At 38.2% G+C, this 22,008-nt stretch overlaps 1 protein-coding gene across 6 annotated transcripts; it reads left to right on the top strand.

Moving 5' to 3' along the window:
• Positions 1 to 1,100: 1,100 nt before the first annotated feature.
• Positions 1,101 to 21,551, top strand: TCAIM (T cell activation inhibitor, mitochondrial). Of its 6 annotated transcripts, XM_064704724.1 has the most exons (13): positions 1,151 to 1,234; positions 1,676 to 1,801; positions 3,203 to 3,278; positions 3,408 to 3,470; positions 6,473 to 6,608; positions 7,129 to 7,282; positions 8,184 to 8,430; positions 10,074 to 10,196; positions 12,848 to 12,945; positions 14,585 to 14,676; positions 16,698 to 16,930; positions 17,434 to 17,565; positions 20,878 to 21,551. In XM_064704724.1, the coding sequence occupies exons 3-13, from the start codon at positions 3,250 to 3,252 to the stop codon at positions 21,101 to 21,103; spliced, it is 1,533 nt and encodes a 510-aa protein (XP_064560794.1). In that variant the 5' UTR covers positions 1,151 to 1,234; positions 1,676 to 1,801; positions 3,203 to 3,249; the 3' UTR covers positions 21,104 to 21,551. The 6 variants fall into 6 exon arrangements, with proteins under 6 accessions (XP_064560791.1, XP_064560795.1, XP_064560794.1 ...); XM_064704721.1 differs by lacking the exon at positions 1,676 to 1,801 and having other exon boundaries at positions 1,101 to 1,234; XM_064704722.1 differs by lacking the exon at positions 1,676 to 1,801 and having other exon boundaries at positions 1,215 to 1,355.
• Positions 21,552 to 22,008: the final 457 nt, after the last annotated feature.

Below are 22,008 nucleotides of genomic sequence, written 5' to 3'. Positions count from 1 at the left end.
TTTATTCCTCAGCAAGTGAAAATCCAGGTGAAACAGCATGCTTTTCTGTTGAATGAATTAAATTTATTTTTTCATTTGCATAATTGTCCAGCCAATTTGCTTACATAACTGATTGGCTTCTGTTGAAAAGTTAAAAAACACACTGCATGTTACAGAAATTATGAAAATCCCCCAAGGGCTGTGAGAATGTTAACTTGATTTAAAGCTTCACTGAACTAGAGATAGTTCCTAAACCTTGACAGTTCTCTTTTTAACCTTTTTTTGTCTGGAAATGCAATAGATTGCATGCAAGTAACAGCAATCCCAGCAGTTAATCTCCCTTTGTACTCGAACACCGGCAGCCATAGACATTTTTACTCCGAGGTTCCATGTCCCTGTATCAGGTGCATTTTGACACTAACTAGCTTGATGTCAAAAAAAAAAAAGATGTGTAAATATATGTGTACGTCGAGGGTTACTATTGCAGGACATAGTCTAAGCTGTGCTAGGGGAGGCTTAGGTTGGACAATAGGAGGAGTTTATTCACAGAAAGGCTGATTAGACACTGGAATGTGTTTAAGGAGGTGGTGAAGTCACCGTCCCTGGAGGCGTTCGAGGAAAGACTGGACGTGGCTCTCACTGCCATGGTCTAGTGGCCGGGTGGTGTTGGGTCACAGGTTGGACTCGATGATCTCAGAGGTCTTTTCCTACCTAACTGATTCTGTGTAGCTGCAGGAAAGCAGCTCTTCCATTCCCCTGGGGACTGCAGAACTCACGCCTGCTTCTTCGCCTACTTGGTGGGTTTTTTCTGTAGAACAAAAGGCGACGTGAAGCGCACGCAAGCATTTGGCTAAATTGCTCCCATCCCCTGAGCAAAAGGGCAGGCATTCCTTTTCTCGAGGTTTTCCCGTATCGGGTTATCCCGTATTTTCTGTATCCGTGAGGACCCGCTGCAGGCGTAGCCGGACTGGCGGGCGCAGCAGCCTCAGCAGAGGCAAGGGGTCGCTTCCCTCAGGCGCCCCTGAGGGGCGGGGCCTGCGGGGCGCGCGCCCGGCCCTGGGGGCGGGGCCCGGGCGGGGGGCGAGGGGAGCCCCGCCCGCCCTCAGCGGCCGCTCAGCGGAGGAGCCGCCAGGGGGCGGGAGCGCAGGCGCGCGCCGGCCCCGCCCCCGGCGGGAATCCCCCGGCCCCGCCCCCTCCGGGGCCGTCGGCGGGGGCGATGGGGCCGAGCCCCGGCGGTCGCCGTCCGGCCTCGGCGGTAAGCGGGGCCGGGCGGGGGCCCTCGGCGCGCCTCTCCGCGAGGGGAGGGCATGAGCGAAGGCAGCGCGGCCCACCGCCCACCTGTGCGGGGGGTCCGCTCGGACGGCGGCCGGAGGACGGTGCGAGGCCGTGCCTGGGCGGTGTGTGGGGGGTGTCTGCTTTGAAGCCGGGCCGGGCCGCGTCGCTCGGTGACCGCCGGTGGGGTGGGGGCCGGCGGCGGTACGTGCGCGCGGGCACGCGCGGCCCCGACTCTGGGCTGAGCTCGGCCCGGCCCGGCCCGGCATCGGCCGCTCCTTATCCCGCGTCTTGTTCCTGAGGCAGCGAAAGGCCCGAGAGACGGATCGCGGTCCGCTCTGCCGCCCTCTGGGAAGACCTTGCCTTTAGCAGATCTTAACGCGAATTGTAACAGGGCTCTGTTTTCGGTGCTTTAAATTATTAGTGCTCGGAGCGCCGCAGCTGATTCCCTTCCAGGCAGTGAGCGAGTCACGTTCACCGCAGCTGATTTTCTGAGCGCTGTCATCTTGTTGCTTTTCGCGCTGTTGTCTCCGTGCTGCCTCAAGTGTAGGTAAACACCTGAGACAGACAGCAGCGGGCTGAGCGGGGCTGCCAGCGATGTGACACACGTCGGGGTGCCTCAGCCTTCTGCGACATAATTCACATTTCGTTGTGTTTCACTGGATTTGTCTTTAAGATGGGGTGCAGGTGAAGCTTAGCCTAACCCAGGAGGTTTTGTTTTTCAGCTAAGCCGTGTACCAATTTCCAAGCTGTTAATAGAGCGTTTAAAGCAAGAAACAATGATGCTTTTGTCTGGTTATATAAAGCGTCACCACGGATTAAGTGAGATTGTTGAGTTTTTTCCATCCTCTGCCCAGATGCCTGAAGCTGAAATTACAGTGAAGGAAAACCGTTTTATGACTAGAGAGCTTGTTAATGTATTTAATTTATGATTAGGACTCTTGTTACAGACAGTGAAAATACACGGATACTGTTTTGCCTACCTATCTGAAAATCAGAAGACAAAAATTACCAAATGTTTTGGGGATATTTTAGCTCAGTGTATTTTTTGCCTCCCACTATGTGCCTCTAGTGAAAAATTAGGTTCTTCATTAAGTATATTGGTATTAGTAATATGCACTTCTGAAACTTCCAGTGTTTTACAAAGTAGGCATAGGAAGTGTCATTCTGTATTGGAACACAGATGATGTTTCTCTGATGGCTGTTCATCTCGGGTTCTTTAAAACGGCATATATTGCAGGCATGTTATTTTGATAAGTGCAAAGTGTATTTAAAAAAAAAAAAAAAGCTTGAAAACATTGCCAATAGGGAGTTTACCACATAATCCCTAATAATTAGGTGTACATTTGCACTCTGACGTGCCAAGTGGTTTGCCTGCTGTTGGCAAACTCTAGCCTACAGTTGCCTAGTGCATAAGTTATTGGTAAGAATTGCCTAAGTTACTGGTTAAGAATTGCTGATTCATTTTTATAAATGTCAGCAAACATTTGATTAAGAATCCCAGGCTGTATGACAGTGATTTTCCCTCTGGTTTTATATTACCCTCCCATAAAGTAATTGGCACTTGTGTTTTAAGGTATTATTATTTGTTAGGGTGTAGGACTTAGTAAAAGTTTACTTGTGTTAGTGCTTAAAGAAAGTTTCTATTTGTTTGCTTTTTAAATTCTGAGAAGGTCATTTTCCCTAACTGGAGTGCCTTTAAATGTTCATTCTCAAATCAAGATACTGTAACAACTGATAATATTGGCAAGACTCACTGTTAGTAGAGGAACCTGAAAGCATTCTTACAAGAAGCTTTAGGTAATATATGTGCTTGCTCAATTTTGTATTACCTATTGTGACTTTAGAAGTTATCACCCAAAATTTAGAAAGTGCATTGGCAAGTAACAGGAGGAAATACCATGTCCATTTCTAAAAGCTTTTTTTTTTATTTTCTCCTTTTTTTTTTAAGTGAGTTAGTGGATGGCTGAAATTTGGCTCAACCAATAAGTTGCTGAAATGTTTTGCTGCTTGAGAACCGTGAGAAGGTATGGCATGTTACTGACCTAATTTACCTTTAGCATATGTTTCAGTGTTTGCTTATGACTTGCATATTTGTGAAACTGGTTTGGTACTTTTGTTTCATGCTTATTTCTTTGATATTCTCATCTTTACAGCTTGGAGCTTTCAGCAGAGCATCCACAGTTGAAAATCCTCCAAAGCCATATGCCTGTCCTCAAGTGAGACATTAAAAAGGCTCTCAACAAAACAAGGGTTCTAAAATGGCTTAATTATGAGAAATATGAATATGATATCCAACATATTACTGCATTATTGAGTTATTAAAGCTCAGTGCTTCAAATTGTGTGAATACATCTGTAACTATGAACTTAATTTAACAGAGCTTTTCAGTGCCAAAGCTATACGCCAAAGAGTTGAACTTTGGAGAGATGTGAAGAAAAAGGAAGTTGAAGGGAATTATGAAACCAATAAATTAAATCAGGCTTGGAGTATGATTGCATAATGTGTTCTAGTAGAGATTGTGTTTCATGTCTTTCGTGAAGCAGAGGCGCTGCCCTCAAAGTGGCTGTGACCTTGATTTTGATACGAAGCCTTTCTCTGCACTTCAGATCTAAATGAAGCTCTTGGAACAATCTTTGCTCCTTGTGAGTGAGGCCATAAACACCTTTCTTACATTTTCTCCCTCTAAATCCATTTTAATTCACTTACTCTGTCACTCCAGCTGAAAGATGCCTCGGAGTTCTGTCTTTCACCTTCAGTGAATGAATTCTTCCTTCTGTCACGCAGACTAATTTTGGCCTTTGAGCATTTCTCTTTTAAGCAAGTTGAAAATAGACTTTTGGCTGGAATCCTAAGCCTTCCTTCTAGCATGACAGTGTTGTTTAGATACAAAACAAGGGAACTAAAGTTAGCCATACTTGGCCATTTTTCATCTAGAATAACAGATGGAACTTCATGATTAATAAACTCAGAAGTATGATTAATGGTTTCCAGCTATGTTGAACTTTCTTTCTGGACTATTGGAAACATCATGCAGGGTAGCTTGAGAGTGGATGTGGGAAATGGTGAACAGAGAACTGAGCTACTCTTCTTCCTAGCACCTTGGTCTAGGAGGATGTGAATTTCTTGCATGTCAGTCAGCTGCAATCAGAAGGGTAACTGATTCATTTACTGTTTTCCTTTGCTGCAAATATTTTTTTTCCTTTTACTGTTTTGTGTCCACTTGCTACCTGAAAAAAGAGAAAAAAAAAATCACTATTTTTTTTCTCAGCAAGACAATTATTTTGGTGCTTCCAGATCCAAACTGGTAAAGCATATGACCAAGTGGACTTTTATCCAGAGTGTTTTGCTGCCTGTCTTGCCTCGTCTAGTAGAGATGTTTTTCCTGCCTCACTGGGCAACTGTGGCATGATTTTGTCATTAAGAGCTTTCATTCTCCCTAATAATATTATATTGCTGTGGTACTTCACTATCTCCTGCTGTTTTGAGTAGAATCTTGGGCTGTAGTGATGACTAGTTTTAGTGTTAGAGTCTCTGAGATGAAGCCAACAAGGAGGTAGAAGTGTTTGCCAGTGATATATTTTAGCTTTTTTTTAATCTTACATTTCATCTACATGCATGAAAATTGTTTTTTAGTCATAGCAGATTTGAAATTCCATCAGCTTTCTTACATCATGAGGTTTTTGTCCCACTTTTCTACAATAACCTCTATTTTTCAGCAAGCTGACTTTTAAGATTTGCTAATTAAATATTTGCCTACCTCTTAGGCAGAAAAAAATTAGTCTTCACTGCTTTCATGTTTCTAATTGAAGAGCTGGGAAGGTTGACAGAAAAAAAGGTAAAGTAAGGGTCACTGCTTCTGCTTGACAACTCAAATATTATCGCTTATTATTTTCCAAAATAAAGCATTCTGCTTATTGTCTGAGTACAAATTTGGGGATTTTAATATTTTTTTTTAAATTAATGATAGCAGTTGGCAAAGTCTCATGTGTCTTGTGTCCAGGATGATTATTTGATCTAGGATGCTGGATAAATAGATCTCTGTAAAACAGTCCTGCTAACTATTACTAAAAAAGTTATTAGTTTTATGTGAGTTGGAAGCAGCTTTGTCTGTAATCTATCATATATTTTCCTTTTTGGGGGTTGCAGTTTGAGTGATACTGTGAGGAGTGAAACTGCATTGACAGAGCAGAGCCTGCCCTTCTGATTGCAAACTGAGTGTTAATCACCAGAATTGCCCTGATCAATTTGTAGCTTGTGAAATCAGCTGAAGGAGAAACCTATTGTATATCTCCCAATTCACATTTTCTTGCTGCTTTTATGTATACTCTCTTGCTTCCTAGTTTGCTAAACGTGCATATTACCTTTGAGCTATGGCAGGATATTTTGGGGATTTTTCTTTCCATTTCAGTCTTCTGTAACACAAATGTGCTCATTACAGAACTGTTGTTTAATTTCTACATAATTGCAGGCATTCTGTAATTTGAACTCTCTGAACTCCTAGAACTTCTTCAACTTAACTTTTCCTTCTGATCTTAGGTAAACCAATCTTTTTCTCCTACCATTAAATTTCTTTTAGTCCTGGTTTCTTGTAATTCAATGAAGATGAAAGTGCAAAAAGTATTGTCTTTTTACTTGATGTTTTCTATAAAAGAGTATGTTCAGGAAAGTAGGTATTTTTTTTTAATAGACACAAGTATAGAGCTCAGAAACTAATGCAGAACTTTTTTTCACTGAGTTGTGATTATTAGTCCTGGGAAAAATTTCATATTCTTTTGGCACTGCTTGAAAAATACTGGGTTTGGCTTTTTACCTTGGAGGTTCAGAGGTATGTAAAGGTTGGCTTTTTGGAGCAGCTTCAATGTCTACCAAAAAATAGCACTAAAAGTAGTATTTCCAGTTTGAACTACTTGACTCGGAATTTTTATTTGAGGCATATTTGAGAAAGTAGAGAAAAGTTTCTGTACTTATTTACATGGTCTTACTCAACCATTAGCATCCACCATTCCTCAAACCCATGGGATTGGCACTGTCAAAACACTCTTTGTTAATCCCAAGGGGAAAGATCCAGAATTCAGACTCCTAATTTCAATTCTCCAGTTTTAAATTATTATACTTGCAACTAGAAATGTTTACTCCATTCTATCACATTTTAGTGCAATTGTATGAGTTTGTCACTTGATTGGTAACATCATACATAAACATTTTACTGCTTTGTTAGGTTGTGTCTGGACAAGATATTGCTGCACTGCATTCTTCAGTCAAGAACTTTGTCAGTCGCTGATGCCATCAATGCTCTCAGACCTTTCTATTTTGCTGTACATCCAGATTTCTTTGGCCAGCATCCCAAAGAGAGGGTAAAATACTTCAGTATGCTTTCTTTGTAAATATTTCATGTATCCAGGATGGAAATTTTCTAGTTTTCCTGCGTCAGAGAGAGAAAAGTAACGATAGAATTAATTATGGTTGGTACCAGAGAACAAAAAGATGCACTTTCTTAATTTTTAGCAGGGATAGGTCCCTTGAAAGTGCCTTTTTTATTAATCATATTTTCTAATTGTTATGAAGAAAGTACTGAGTCCTTCCAGGCGAATTTAAATGCTTTGAAATGCTGTGCATTTTATTTGAATCAATTGATTTCTTTAAGCTTGAAAGCCAGTGGGTTTTGGAATGTACACAAATATGCAAGTATGTTCACCATACAAATTTATTCGTGCAAGGTGATTATAAATGCTGAGAATATGAACCATATTAGTACTTGTTAAAAGCAACTGACATTTTGTGAAACCTAATTCTGCATAAAAGATTAAAAAGGTTTAGATGAAAAATGCCCAAATTAATAATCTGTAATTTTTGTTTGGTTTTGTTTTAAAACAGGAAGTAAATGAAAACTCTCTGAAGAGGCTAAATGGCTACTTGGAGAACCTACAGAAACCAGGATTTCGTTCCTTTAAGCCAACTCAGCTTACTTTTTATGTAAGAGAAAGAGAACCAAACTCTTCTAATGTTCAGGAGTCCTTCAGTGCTTCAGGTGCTTTTATATCGTGTAGAATGTATCTTCCTGTTTTTAAATTCCTTCAGACCATTGCTTAGCCCTGTGCAGCTGTAATGACTTTTCAACTGAATAAAATCCTGTCAAACCATGAAAATCTGTATTAGATCAGGCAGGTGGGACCATCCCAAGTAATTAAACATCTTAAGCTTTAAAAAGCCTTGAAAGAATGAGACATTACAGCCCTGAGGTCAAGTTACAGTATAAGGAAGTAAAAAAGGTGGATGTAAATGATCATATTTCTGATTTTAATTCCATTGCCATGTTTAACTGGAGCAACAGTTGGGTCCTTGTCCTCATGGCAGTTATATGTAGTACACAGTGTCAGGACACTTGTAGAATCAGTAGGAACTTACTCTCTAAGAAGCTCTATGATATCTGAAGTTTTAATTTACTTCATTGTAACTTATCTTTGTGACTACAATAAATATTGCCAAATTTGGATTATTGCTTTTGATTAATTTTATTCTACATTTTGTCTCCAGTACCAATATGCCTTACCTAACAGAAGAGTTTTGCATTCTGTATCCTGACAGTCAAAACACTTGAGCAAATTGTGTGGCACCCTCATGCTAGAAAATAAAATCTTGCTGTTTTTCAAGAAGGTAGTAGGGTTATGTCTGGTCTCCTTAACATAACATTTGAACTGGAACCTGTCTTCTGCTCTTGAGTCAAAAGCTTACTTTCTAATTAGGGAAATTAGGCCCAGTAGCTAAGTGATGGGACATAGTTAAGCTGCATGTGAATTTTGCAGAGTATTGAAATAACAGTATCATCACAATTTTCAACTACCTGTGCCTTGCCTAGCTTCTTCTGTAAGAGGAAATAAATGGGAATGCATTTAAAATAATTTTAATTCAATAATACTTGTTTTTTACAGGGTTTCGAGCGGTCAGTTTTACATTACATACTAGGGATCTCCTGAGCACAGTACTAGATATTCTCAACTCCTGCAGTCTATCTACAGAGCATGTTCAGAGTTTGAATGGGAACTGTCAGTCCCACAAGGAAGCAAAAAGCACGGTGAACAGACCTATCAAATGGGATAAGACTTATTATTCATTTACTGGATTCAAGGATCCTGAGGAGGAACTAGAGCAAGCCCAGAGAGTGGAAACAACTTTACTGTATGTAATGCTTTCATTGAACTGAAATTTTGAAACCTAAATTGGTCTTATTCTAATGCTGAGTTTTTTAAAGGTAGGCAATAAACATTCTGAACAATACAAAACCTTATTGTCCAACATGTAATTTTGCCATGCTTGTTATAATTAGAGTTCAGATGAGCTCCTGGAATAACTACAGTGCCAGCAAAGCTGAAGCATTCTGGTCTCTTTGCCCAGCAGTCATGTTTGGTCAATCTAGTTATGGTTGATCTAGTTTTTCAGATTTATGAAATATTGGTGGCAGTTCAAAAAGAGACAGGGGCCCCACTGCTCCAAATAGCTCCTTACTTCTTATAGGACTTCTGTAACACAAACCTGTATGGCTGTTAACTTCAGGGTTCCTATTTCATTATCCCATTCTGTTGAGGGTGGAAGATAATACATGAAAACTAGGGTTAAAAGGTTTTAATATGCATGTTAACACTATATCTTAGTGTTGTGCTTCTCATTTGTTGTTCAGCAGAAAAACTTGAATATAACAGTGTAGTTATAAATGCTGAACTTGTATTACATGTAGCATGTTTTGTAGTAAAGTTGGTAGTTTAAAAAAATTTGTACATGCTCATTTTCTGACACATTGACATTTTGGGGCCTTGAAAAACTTTTGTAACAATGAGATTTAAGTCCCATTTGAAATGAATGCAGAACTATGCTGGAAGGATCTTCAGAGCAAAGTATGCCCCTTGTCCTGCATACCAACTCACAAATAAAACTACTCTAAAATACACAATTATAAAGTATTTAACTGAGATTTAACATGCTAGAGAATATTTTTACTTATTTTTACACATTTACAAGGAGTGCCACAGACAGTTACGTATTAACAGTCTTGTTTTAATACACAGACAGCTGGCATCAGGCCTCCCTTTTTACTTGAATTTGAATTTTTTTCAAATACAAATGAGAATGCAACTATTTGTTTGCAAAAGTTAAGAGTATGAAAATTAGTTTATACTATGAAAAAGGCTAAATCTCTTAAATAGTAACCTTTTCCTAGAAACAAAATTACCTGCTGAAATTTTAGATGTACTCAAAGAGTCGTGTTTGCCTGGTTGTGATTATTGGCAAAAAAACTATAAAACTTTGACCTGTTTAATCTATGTTCATGTCAGCTCTTTAAAAGTTACCTAACCTAGCCCTTTAGTACTACCTCCCATATTTGATAGTCTGCTATGATCACTTTGGGGTTTTCTGTTAGGTTTTGGTGTGTGTGGGATTGTTTCAGGTTTTTTAAAGGCACATATGTGGAAACTCCTTAAATTAAATCAGAGTTCTGAAGGTGTCCCCTGAAGTCACAGTGATCTGTTGTTTTTTGCCTTTTAAACAAACATCCAAGTGTTACAGTTTGAACACTGTCAGTGATTTTGATTATTAGATTTCTTAGGTCTCTCCAAAGATATTAAGTGCCAGGGTTTCCTTTGTAGATATCTTAAGGTGAAGCATTTAGCAATTTCATCTTCTATCCTGTATTTTTAAAAAATCCCTTTACCCGATAATTTGGCTTGAAACATATTGTCAGTAAGAATTGAGTTACTTGTACTGTTTACATGATAAATCATACAGCAGCATGCTTCTACTGTTGAGTATTTTTCCTCCTCTTTCAGGTCCTGGCTAGATGATAATGCAGCAACTGCAGTAAAAAAGCTGAAAAAGAGTTTGCCGCTTAGAAAAGAATTAGAACGTTTAAAAATTGAACTTTCTCATGAACTCCAGCTCTCAGATATCAGGTAATTAATTAGATCAGTTGAACTTGGATTAAGACAGTCAAAGCAAGGAAGTGTTGTCTAATACTCTGCTATGAACTTTAAAAGCTTATTTCAGCAAAACAGCTATATTTCATATATGAAGAAGTGTTACTGCACTGAGTAAATTTCTAGAAGTGTTCTACTGGATCAAAAGTTTCCTGTTACAATCTCCTCTGAGAGACCTCCTATTTCTAACTGAAAATGTAGGCTCCAGTTGAGACAAACACAGAAATAGAACTGGTGTGTATGTGTTAGTTTGAATGTTTTGCTGGTTAAAATTGCATTTCCTGAAATCAAGTTGCTATCTACAAAGTTAACTAGACCAGCAGTGAAGTGCAGCTTTGCACATAGTACATAATGACATCCTGTGAATGCTTAATGAAAATGTTCTTTCTTTTAGTGTTTAGTTTCTCACTCTCCAGAGGAGGAGATTTCTTTGTTTGAAAGATCTGAGTACAGTTGGAGGTCTTGATTCTTCAGAATACTTCCAGAAAATAATTTGCAATCCTTTTTTCATTTTTGTGCATTTGAGTGAGAATATTGTGAAGTGAGATATTCAGGGTGGGGAAAGTGGCAGTGAAGGTATTCACAAATGGAAAAATAAAATCTGGGGGATTATTTCAAGGGCTAGTCTGTTATGTGCTACTTTTTTAACCAGGAAAGAGAGAGTTGAAGCTTCTAAAATCATGCTTTTGTACTTTCACCCTGCAAAAGACCCTGGTTTCCTTTAAGCTGAAGCCAGGTTTTTTGAACACAATTTTGTAATGCTCTGTAACTGTTCTGTGGTGAGGGTTTTTAACATTCTGGAACAGTCTTCAGTATTAAACTCATAGGTTTGATTTTATTCATGGCCTATATTAATTTTCTTAAATAATTTGTACTTCTAAAATACATTAAAATTATTGTGTTCCATGAAGAGTTATTTATCTTCCATGAGTTACACATTGTTTTAATTCAGAAAAGAATGTGAGTGTTGGAAATCTGACAAGTCAGTATCTTAATAGGGCACTATGACCTGTGGTTCTGGAGCCTTGTGCTAGTGTTCACAGAGATCTGAAAAATAGCTGGGTCACTGGCATTATTGCATGTATAAGTTTAGGACAGATGAAGAAATGGCCACCTTTTTCTGCTCCAGTCTGATGCTGCTGAAAGCAAAGTGATATTGCTAGGTAACAGTAAATAATTGTTTGAATTACTTGTATTTCATTAAATTGCCTCACAAGTGCTGTGGCATAGTGCCATTCTCTGCAAACCAAAGAGTGAGGTTTTGCCAGTTAGGTTTTCCTAAATGAGATGTTGTGAGTGATCCCAGCCAGCAGCTGAGTACCCACACAACCACTTGTTCATTCATACACCCCCAATGGAAGGAGGAAGAGAATAGGAAGAGCACAAGCAAGAAAATTTGTGGATTAAGGTAGAAGTTTAATAGCTGAAATGAAGCAAAACTGAGTTCAAGCAAAGCAAAAGGAGAAATTAATTCTGTGTTACCCATTGATGGGCAGGTGTTCAGCCACTTCTGGGCAGTTGGGGTTCAGCATGTGTAATGCCTGCTTGAGGAGACAAACACCACAGCCATAAAGGTTCCCCTTCCTTCTTTCCATCAGCATTTACTGTTGAACATGATATATGGTCTGGAATATCCCTTTGGTTAGTGGGAGTCACCCAGCCTGGCTGTGTCCCCTCCCAGCACCTTGTCCACCCCAGCCTGCATCCTGATGCTGGGGGGCAGAGTGGGAGGAAAAAGTAAAGACCTGGACGCTGTGCCAGCACTGCACAATAGCCAAAATATTGGTGTGTTATGATCACTATTAATAAAATATAAAATATGAGTATTATGAAGAAAATAAATTCCAGACAAACACAGTACAATAAAGGAATGGGAATTTTCCACTTTGAGACAGTTTTCCATCAATTAATAGTCTGTAAAAAGGTGTATTTTTCCAATACACTGGGACTTCACAGTTTAGATGCTTTTTGAAATTTGCTTAGCTATCAGTCTCATCGGTTTGTGATAAAAAAATGTCAAAACTATGTGTATTGAAGCCAGCAAGTTAACACCTGGCTCTTGTATGGTTTAACAAAAATTACTCTACTATAAAATATGAATAATACTTAATAATATAAAATATTAATAATAGCAACTTTCCATTGGAATCGTGGTAATGTTTTGGGCTAGGAACCAAAAAAAAAAAAAAAAAAAGAAAAGAAGACAATGTCCTTACATACTGTATTTGCTCCTCTGGACAAACATTACACATTGTCCAAACAAACTGCATGGTCCATGACCAAACCAAATACTGGGTTGTCTGGTGCTGTTCTCTTACTAACCCCCTTCTTTCTGGGGGAGAGATTTATGAGTTCTGTCTACCTGGTTTTATATTTATTTTTCCTGGTGTTGGTTTTCTTTGGTTTTTTTTTTTTTGGGACTCACTTTAAGAAACACTGGAATTTTATTTAGGCTTTTTATCAGTTCAAATAACATATGACATGGACAGCTTTTGGGTAGCCTTTGCTTTTATTTCTGTTGAGGTGCTATTTTGCTTGTGTTATGAGGCTTTGAGCTGCATCTCAACTTCTGTGACTTTTTTAAAATAATCTTGAGGATTAAATGCTTTCAATTCCATTTTATTTAGGTGGCAGAGAAGCTGGGGCATTGCTCACCGCTGTAGCCAGCTGCACAGTCTGGGTCGCTTGGTCCAACAGCGACCTGAAATATTAGAGAATGTTAAAGGTATTTCTGTTGCTTGTTTCATATATCCTAATCTAGTATTGATTCAAAAATGAGCATGGGTCCCCTGTGACAAGGGAGCTCTAGTTCTTTTTACAAATGATTCTTTTGATAACTGCAAAAACAAACTTGTCAGGCTTACAGAAAAGCTGGTGAGAACTTACCTTTAAAGCTACTGGGTATTTTTTCAAGTGACCTTCCCTTAGAATTGATTGACTGCACTCAGCTTCTAGTTTACTTCTTAATAAATGCAAGTGGAGTCTGTTGACGGCACTAGGCTTAATATTAGCAATGAAAGTAAAAAATCTAAGCTGAAGCTCTCAAAGGATTGAGTTAGCAGTAGATTGTTGCCCATGGTATATTCAAGTCAAAAATGTGAGTACGTCTCTAACCCTAGCGATGATTTGCTAGAATACCTTAAAATGCTACTTGCTTTCTTTTCTCATGAGTTCCATAAAATAGCTATATTAAATTCGGTATTTTCTCAGGAAAAACTAAAATATTCTGTAAACCTGACCTACCATTCTTCTCATACAGCTGTTTGACCTGTGGCAGTAGCTGTTTCCTCTAATTGTAATTCCACATTTTATGCCTGTCTGCAGATACCCAGTTTTGAGTGGCTTTCATTTGAGGGTTCACCTAATCCTTTGCCAAAAGACAGAGTGGGAAGGACAATGAGTAGTAGTTTTAAATTGTATCAGATTTCAGATTAGTTTCTTTTCCTGAGCATGCTAAAGATAGAAAGCATTACAGAAGTCTGTCTTGTGAACCTGATGTAGTCTCCATTTTTGAAGACATGTAGTAACACACTGGATAAATACCTATCAGTAACTATACAAGTACAGTTGATGTGGCCTTAGGGTACAAGGATGGATTAGATGCCTTGCAGTCAGTGTTGCTCTTTCTTTGGGATTTCAGAACACTGATTTCTAAGAGCAAGGGCTTCTACTTAAGCCTTGTCTTGTAGATTGATACATCACACTGAAGACTTATGGAAGCTTGTTTTGATAAATAGTTGCCTGTGCTTTTTACCCTAAAGAATTCTTAAAGATCTTTGAAGATCTTGAAGATCTTTGTTAAAAAAACATACACTCAAAACTGATTTATCCCCCTAAAAATTCACCTAGAAGTAGCCCTTTATGTTGTCTCTGTTTTAAAAAAGAATGAAAACATAATGTACAAGTGTTTCTTACAGCTTGCATGTTGCTGAGAATTCGAAAATAGAGTTGAATGCGCTTATTCATAATTATTTGACCAACTTTTAATTTGCATATACTTCAAATATATAGTGTGCATTTCCTACTTTATACATGACTTATACAGATTCTTTGAATATCCTCTCTGATGAGATTTTCTCATATTTTAAAAACAGTCATAAGAAAAAAGCCCAATTAAATAAAAGTCTATCAAGTTGAAACAGAGAGGAGGCAAATGCTGGGTCAGGTTTGTATGAAAAAAATTCCTAAACTGGACTTTCCAGGAACCTTTCAAAATTTGAAGAATAACAGAAGCACCTACTCACTTGCATTTGTGCTGCAGAAATACATTTCTTGTGATGTGTTAGCAGCCTGGTTAAGCCTTCAGTAATTGTAGGAATGGTTGTAGTAAGCCAAATGAGTAAAGAGCTTTGTTCAATCTCTAGGACGCACGGTGGTATTTACTGACCGCTCGGGTATGAGTGCAGCAGGTCACATAATGCTGGGGACCATGGATGTTCACCATCACTGGACCAAAGTAAGAAGATTCCAAATCAAATGAAAATGCCCCTTGTTGTGACAGCCTTTTTTAAACTATAAACAAAAAATATTAATAGGTGCAGATAACCAATGAGTGTTTTAAAGCAAACACTTGGCTAATGCATTTAGCATAATGGTGTACACTGCATTTGAGATTTAATCCTGTGTGTGCTGTTACTAAAAACAGTCTTTGCTAGATCTTTGCTTTCATTAGTAAGTCAGTACTACTTCTGATTAGAGATAAAGTAAACTAATTTGTTATGCACTGTTCCAGTCTGTGCATTCTGAGTCCTGGCAGAATGCTTTGTGATCATAAAGAGCTCATTGCCATGAAGAGCTAATGGATTTTATTCCAATCTTTTATAAATATGAGATTTAATGGGAGTTGTGAACTGATAATTTCAGTCAATGACTCTAACCAACCGTGTTGCTCTATTTTGTTCTTTTAGGCAGCTAATGTGGAGGTTGCAGAATTTTATCTTTAGGGACTATGTCAATTCTGCTGCTGCTTGTGTAAAGTTCAGAGTTGATAAGCTTTCTGACATCCTAAATGATAGCATTGTATGCAAAGGACCAAAAACTAAATATGTTGCAATATAAACATGTCACTTGAGGAATTTTTCTTTAATCTTAGTTACTGAAACATTACTGATAATTCTATCAAAAATATTTATTCATAAAGGGGATTATTGGTGGAATTTCATAGTTGGAAATTTCACCCTGTTAGAATATCAGAATATTCTTTTCTGTATTCCATTCAGTGAATAATATGAAAAGTTAACACTTGATCTTCTTTTTTTGGTGGTGCTTTGAATTTTTCCCTATATATGTTTCACTGAGGGGAGGAAACAAACCATGGCTTGTTAGTGTGAACAATTTGCTAAGAACTTAAACTGAGAAACCAGAATTTAATAGAAAACACTCTGAGATTTGAGAGTGTTGATAGTCATTGCAATAAAGTGTCCTGATTATACTAAAATAAACACTGACTTCTTGAAAAGATAAATGCTTCATCTCTCTAACCTTTGCTGCAGGTTTTTCCAAAGGCATCATAAGGCCACACAAAATGACATGCAGATGGAACAATGTGTGTTGTTAGTTGTAGTGATGGTATTTGCTTGGGAAGACAAAAGAGTTGTATATATTTGAACCTGAAATCAGAGGCTTTTTATTTTGAAATGCAGTGAAGATTATGTGAAATGTTACAAAGAAAGTCAGTGAAAATCTTGATGAGGTTGGTGGGTCAATTTCTAGAGAGCATATTTGTCCAATTCTACCTCATTTTAGAAAGCAGTTCTAAGTGCTATTAATTTTTGTTACTAATTGCTAGAAGAAGGAAGCAGTAGAGTACTGTCCAAGTCAGTCTCTAGGATGCTTGGTCAGAGCTACAATATTTAAAGGATTTTTGCTGGTTTTCTCTGTAACAAATGCAAATGCTGAACCAAATTTTATTGTGCCAAAAGCTGTTCTGACTCTACTATCAGAACTATCTACTGTCTATTCTACTGTTCTCCTGAGTTTCTAAAGAGATAGGTCTGAAATCCCTTGACTTGTTGTGGCAGCAGCTTTTTCTTTTTTATATGAAAAGCTACTTTAAAATAATATCAACAGGGTAGATGGCAAGTAGTGACTACTGTATGAGGAATAGCTCTACCACTATAACTGTGGTGATAAATGTTTTATATAGGCATCAGATTATATATATATTTTTTTTTATCTGAGACTATTAATTTTTGAATATATAGAAGATATTCATCCATGTTTTTATGTCCTTTTGGTACCTTTATGTTATAAATACAGAAAATACTTAAGAGCTTGTTGGATTATATCTTGTCCCAAAACATATATACTTAATATTTCTCACCTATGGTATTCGTTGATTGTAATTTTTTTTCCCCTCTGGTTCCATGTTTGCATTGTTAAGTGTCTCTTTCATGGTTTCTTGTTACTTTTTTAATTTATTAAAATTAACTTTTAAGCTCTGTAACGTAGAAAATGTTCATTCATGTGTATGCGCAGATTTTTGAGAGACTGCCAAATTATTATAAGCTTCAAAAAAGGCTGCTGCTTTTGGAGGATCGGATAAGCCAACTTCTGGGAGGCATCCAAGTAATATACATTGAAGAACTGCAGCCTCTGTTGACTCTAGAAGAGTACTTTGAGACTCTGAACTCTTTCTATAATAAACTACGTGACAGCAGATTACCTTTTCATCCTCGCAGTCTGCGAGGCTTGCAAATGATTCTGGAAAGGTAAGTGTTGGCAAGGAAGGTTGATTTCTTTTAGAGCTTTTACTCTTTTCCTTTTTTTGTTACACCGCTTAGTGCTCTCACTAAGAAGAAAAGCAATATAATCTCAGATTTTCATTGTGTCAAAGTCTTTTTGTTCTGAAGGTTTTAAGTGCATTTTTTGGGTTAAGAAGGAATCAGATTGAAGAATATCATGCTTAGTTTTATTCAAGTTGGACTCAATTCTGTCTAGTTTAGAGTGTTAAATCAAAAGTTTGGGCTGTCATGATGGTGTTTATATTTTTTCAGTATTATTGTCAGCTCCTTTTGAAATGTCATTTTAAAAAAGCATAACCGACTATATTTCTCCATTCTCATGAACCGAACTTGATAGCTTTTTACCAATTATTCTGATTGTGATTAACTTATATTCTTGTATCTCTAGATTTTTTTTCTGAATGTAATTTATATAAATAGCTGCATTAAAAAATTATACCTTGTTCTTTACTTCCATTGTGTTTCATTAGTGACAGATATGCACCAAGCCTACATGAACTTGGACACTTTGTGATCCCAACAATCTGTGATCCAGCAGCTCTTCAATGGTTTATTTTTGCCAAAGCACAGGAAGCAAGAGAGAATTTGAAAAGAAAGGAGGAGTAAGTGTTCATGTGACTTGATACACTTAGCTCTTTAAAATCTTTGCATGTCTTGTTTTTTATTTGAAGAAGGGGGAGAATTTTTAAAAATGTATTCATATTCTTTTGCTGAAAAAAACCCTTTTGTTTCTAAAATAGAACTTAACCCATCAGCTTTACCAAGTAAAGAATTACAGCATTAGTGAATGCAAAGAGTTATTGGAAAACACCCTCTTTCACCTTTGTAGAGACAATTGTACATCATTCAGAAGTAAAATATCTTTGCCTACAAGACAAAATTGTATAATTGTTTTTACAATTATGTCCTCAAAGAAAAGGTGGAAAACACCTTATTAATGAATAAATAAAGGAACAATTTTTATTAATGTTAATTAAAATGTGACAAAAAGGCAGTGAAATCCAAACTCAAAATAACTGAGACCAGCTAGAGAATCATTATTTCTAGTTGTTGATCAGGCAGTTGAGAAAAATATTAATTAGTACCTAACAAGGCAAAGAAAAGAAAATTAGGAAAGAATGATGAGAGAAACACTTTGTGGGTACTCTCTCACAGATGATGAGAGTGATTGTGATAGGGAGTCACAGCACCATACTTAATATTAGGGCCATGATCTGTAATATCCATCAGAACTGTGAGTTTGGTTCTTGACCTTGTACCTTGTACGTGTCCCTGAGGATGAAGTAGAGCTACTGGGGTTTTTAAATAAAGTACTGTTACAGGTGAGTGGGTGGTACTTCTCCTTTAGGACTTGTTACTGCAAGTCTTTTTTTCTGCTTTGGAAAGCTTTTAATGAGTTGTTGACCTGTCACACTGTCATTGGTATACATGATGTATAGATCCAGATACGTTCTTGTGAAATTACTTTAGGCATGAGTCTTCCTGAAGGCTCTATGATTTTACCTCTGTTAAGACTTCATTACTTGTAAAGATATGTTTTGCAGGTGGACTTCAGTAAACATGATTTGTTGGAATTTTTCCACAACCCTACTCCAGCTTGGAAGCTAAATTTTTGCCATATAAATTGTAACTACTGAATAGCTCTCTATGTAACTGTCCACATGTGACAGCTGGGAAAGTATTGTCTGTAGATTTTGGGAGGGATGTTGTAGCAAATATATGCATTTGCATCTGGGTAACTCTCCAAAAAACCTCGCCTTTCCGCACTTCATAAAGACACCAATCCAGGAAAACTGTGCCCTCAGAGTAAAAGCAGCTGTGTTGCAAGATTGTAAGAGCCAAGATGCATATCTTGTGTGCTGGCTGATGCTGGTTTGTATGAAATAGTAAACAGCTATACTGGGCCACAATATCTGTCCCCATCATCCATTAGCTTATGGAGAGGCTTTATGCATGGGGCAAAAAATGTGATGGGTTTTTTACTCCATACTCCTTCCCACTTTGTGTCTGACTGCTCTTGAGAAAGTACGTGAAGGTGGAAACATTGTCTCGTGTTAATAGCAATCAGTAGACTTTATTTTTTCCCCTCTTAATTATCTTACTCCTTTTTGACCCGATTTGCATTTTATGGTTCCAAATATCCAGTGGCAGCAAACTTCATATTTGAATCCCATATGGCATGTGTATATGAAAGAGGGTGGAGGTGTTCCGTGATTCATATACCCACAGCCTGATGATGTCATTTGTTGTTCTTTTGTTCTTGTGTGATAGGAAATACAAAACAGTCATTCTGTATCACCTCTGCTTTTGTTTTGTAGCTGTGTCACATTTCCTCTTACTTGTCTTTTATCGAAGCTGGAAACTCCTTTTCCACTTAATGCTTCCTTGGACTTACTCATGTCCTTCTGATTTTCCTAGGCGTCGTGTGGTGGTTAAAAAGGCCCTGTGATAAAGGAAAATACTTTGAGATGTACTGGCTGTACTTTGCACGTGGATTTGAATGTTTTGCATGCAGTAAACAGTATAGAGTGGCTGTAATTCTATGCACAAGGAAATCCAAACACTGCTGCTTTAGAAAGTTCTGGTATCTGTGTGGATAATGTCAGTCTTGTAGTAATGCAGGATTCTCCTTCCCGTGCTTCTTTAAAGTATCAGGTTTGTGTGGTGATAAAGGTACAGGCCTCCCTGTGGAAGTGACAGAAAACAAACCTGCAGTTCTTCAGCTGACTGGATTTCCTTCAAGGGAGCCTAAGATTTCACAGAACTGGAAAGCTTGGTGCCTTGGTATTTGGGAATGCACTCAGGAAGGTGGAGTGGAAATGGTCCGTAGAGAGGACAGGCAGGCCCTGGGTTAAGTCGCTGGCTCAACTTATTTCTCACTGCCACAGTGGGCAGAGCTCAGTGCCGTGCAAGCACAGAGAGGTCCCATCCTGAGCTCTGGGGAGTAGTGGCAAGGCCCTACAGTAGCATTTTCGTGTGAGGTAAATGGTGTCAGTCGCTGTGTCTGTGCTTGCCTTGGGCTGATTCACATCCCATTGGTGCTGCTGCTCTGGAGCTCCTCCCTTGTCTAGCGCAGGGTCTGTGCTCTAGGGCAGCAATGGAGCTGTGTCTGCAGCCAGGCTGGCTTGGAAGTGCAGCTGTGTTCGTGTGGCACAGTGCCCAAGCTGGTGGGGCTGGCTGAACCTGAACTTGTCTCTTCGTCAGTTGATCAGTCACAGCTCCAGTGCCTTAATTAAATCTACACATTAACTTTCTTTCTGAATAGTTTGAGTTTGCATGTGGTGTCTTATTTCTCTGAGGTGAAGGAAAAAATCATCTGCAAGATCTGGATTCAAAATTCATAGAATCATTTAGTTGGAAAAGACTTTTAAGATCATTGGGTCCAAACACATCAACAAGGTTCTGCAACTGGAAAGTTACTAACACACTTAATATGCATCAGTTTACTGTACCCATCAGTTGTTGGTTTTGATGACATACAGAGTACTGGTTTAATTAAGACAGGGTAATTATCAACATGATTTTATGCTTAAAACCTAAGCTTTCAATGTTATTTAAGTATTTTCATTCCTTACATTAAAAATGGAGCCTCGTGGGATTTTTGTTTTTGTGTTTTTCCCAGTTACTTAATGAGCAAAAAGATGTCAGGGCATGGGCTTTGAAATGTAGTCCATGGGCATATGGTGCCCATAGTCATGGAAGAATGTTCACTCTGACTTCTTTGATAGTCATGGGCCACAAAAATCTCAGCCCCACCATATCTGTATATGAATGGATACCTTTGTTTGCATGCATTTAATCTACGTATTTCTTGTTTTAATATGTTCAGTATATATTGAAATGCTTCTTTTAAGGCAGGGGTTTTAAGAGATGCAGTTGTAAGTTTGTCACTGTGTGTTGTCTCCATTTGCTAGGATGATACTTACAGAGAAGGAGCTGATCAACATTTCCACAGAAAGATTTTCTTTGGACCGGCTGTATAAGGAGCCCAGTGTTTCCAGTGCACAGATGATAGATTGTTGTAAGAGGCTGCTGGAGGAATCTTTACCCTACCTAGAAGGCATGCACCTTTGCATTTCGCATTTCTACTCTGTGCTGCAGGATGGAGACCTGTGTATACCTTGGAACTGGAAAAACTGAGGGATGTATCTGATAATCAGATGAATTGTTTTATTTTCTGTAAGAGGTTATAAATATGAATGTTTTTAAGAGTAAATTATTTAAATCTGTATTTTGATATCAGTATTCAGCTCACAAATTTTCTTCCAACTGCTGCTGAGGAAGGATTGCAGTTCCAGACAATTTGCACAATGCGCAGTATTGGTAGTCCTGGGAAAGACATCTGTACATTATTCATACTACTGTAGAAGTCCCAGTGTATGGTTACAGTTGTGAAACCCGTTTTTGTAGTGAATTCTGAAAATACATTAAATTTCAAGTCTGCAAAAATGGTCATGTGTATCTTTAATGTACATTAATATCGCCAGATAAATCATCTTAAATAAAGAGTGTGCTCCTCCAGCCAGGCATTACATGCCATCTTAAGGGGTTCATTGAATACAGAAATACAGAAGTTATCTGGTGGCAATGCTGGCATTTCATATTGCTACCTATCACTGAATTAGAAAAAAACAAGGGGAAAAAACATTGGAATAGTTCTCCTTTGCAGAAGACAGCAGTACATTAACTTGGAGTCTACAGCAGAATTTCACATGCTGGTCCAACGTCATTGCCTTAGAATTCCAAAACATGCCAGTTTTACTGTCTGTGGTTACCTTAAGGCAGATGTCGTTCTCTTTTTGTTTTCCGGCATTTGCTCCATAAATACCAACAATCCTCTTTACTTACACTATAACAGATTGCAAATCCCATACACAACACTTAAACCCTGAGTAGTTTAATGTGATATCTAAGGGAAGGAAGCACTGATTTGTGTGGGATTGTCTGCAAGAGTAAGTACAAGTCAGTAAGAACAAGGAGTTTGCAGTATGGCAAACGCGTGGATGCTTACTGGTACTTTTTATTCCTTGAAAAAAAAAATGAAA

This window comes from Zonotrichia leucophrys, chromosome 2 (assembly GCF_028769735.1).
Source record: "Zonotrichia leucophrys gambelii isolate GWCS_2022_RI chromosome 2, RI_Zleu_2.0, whole genome shotgun sequence".
NCBI classification, from domain to species: Eukaryota; Metazoa; Chordata; class Aves; order Passeriformes; family Passerellidae; genus Zonotrichia; species Zonotrichia leucophrys.
This window is presented reverse-complemented; position numbering and strand designations above follow the sequence as displayed.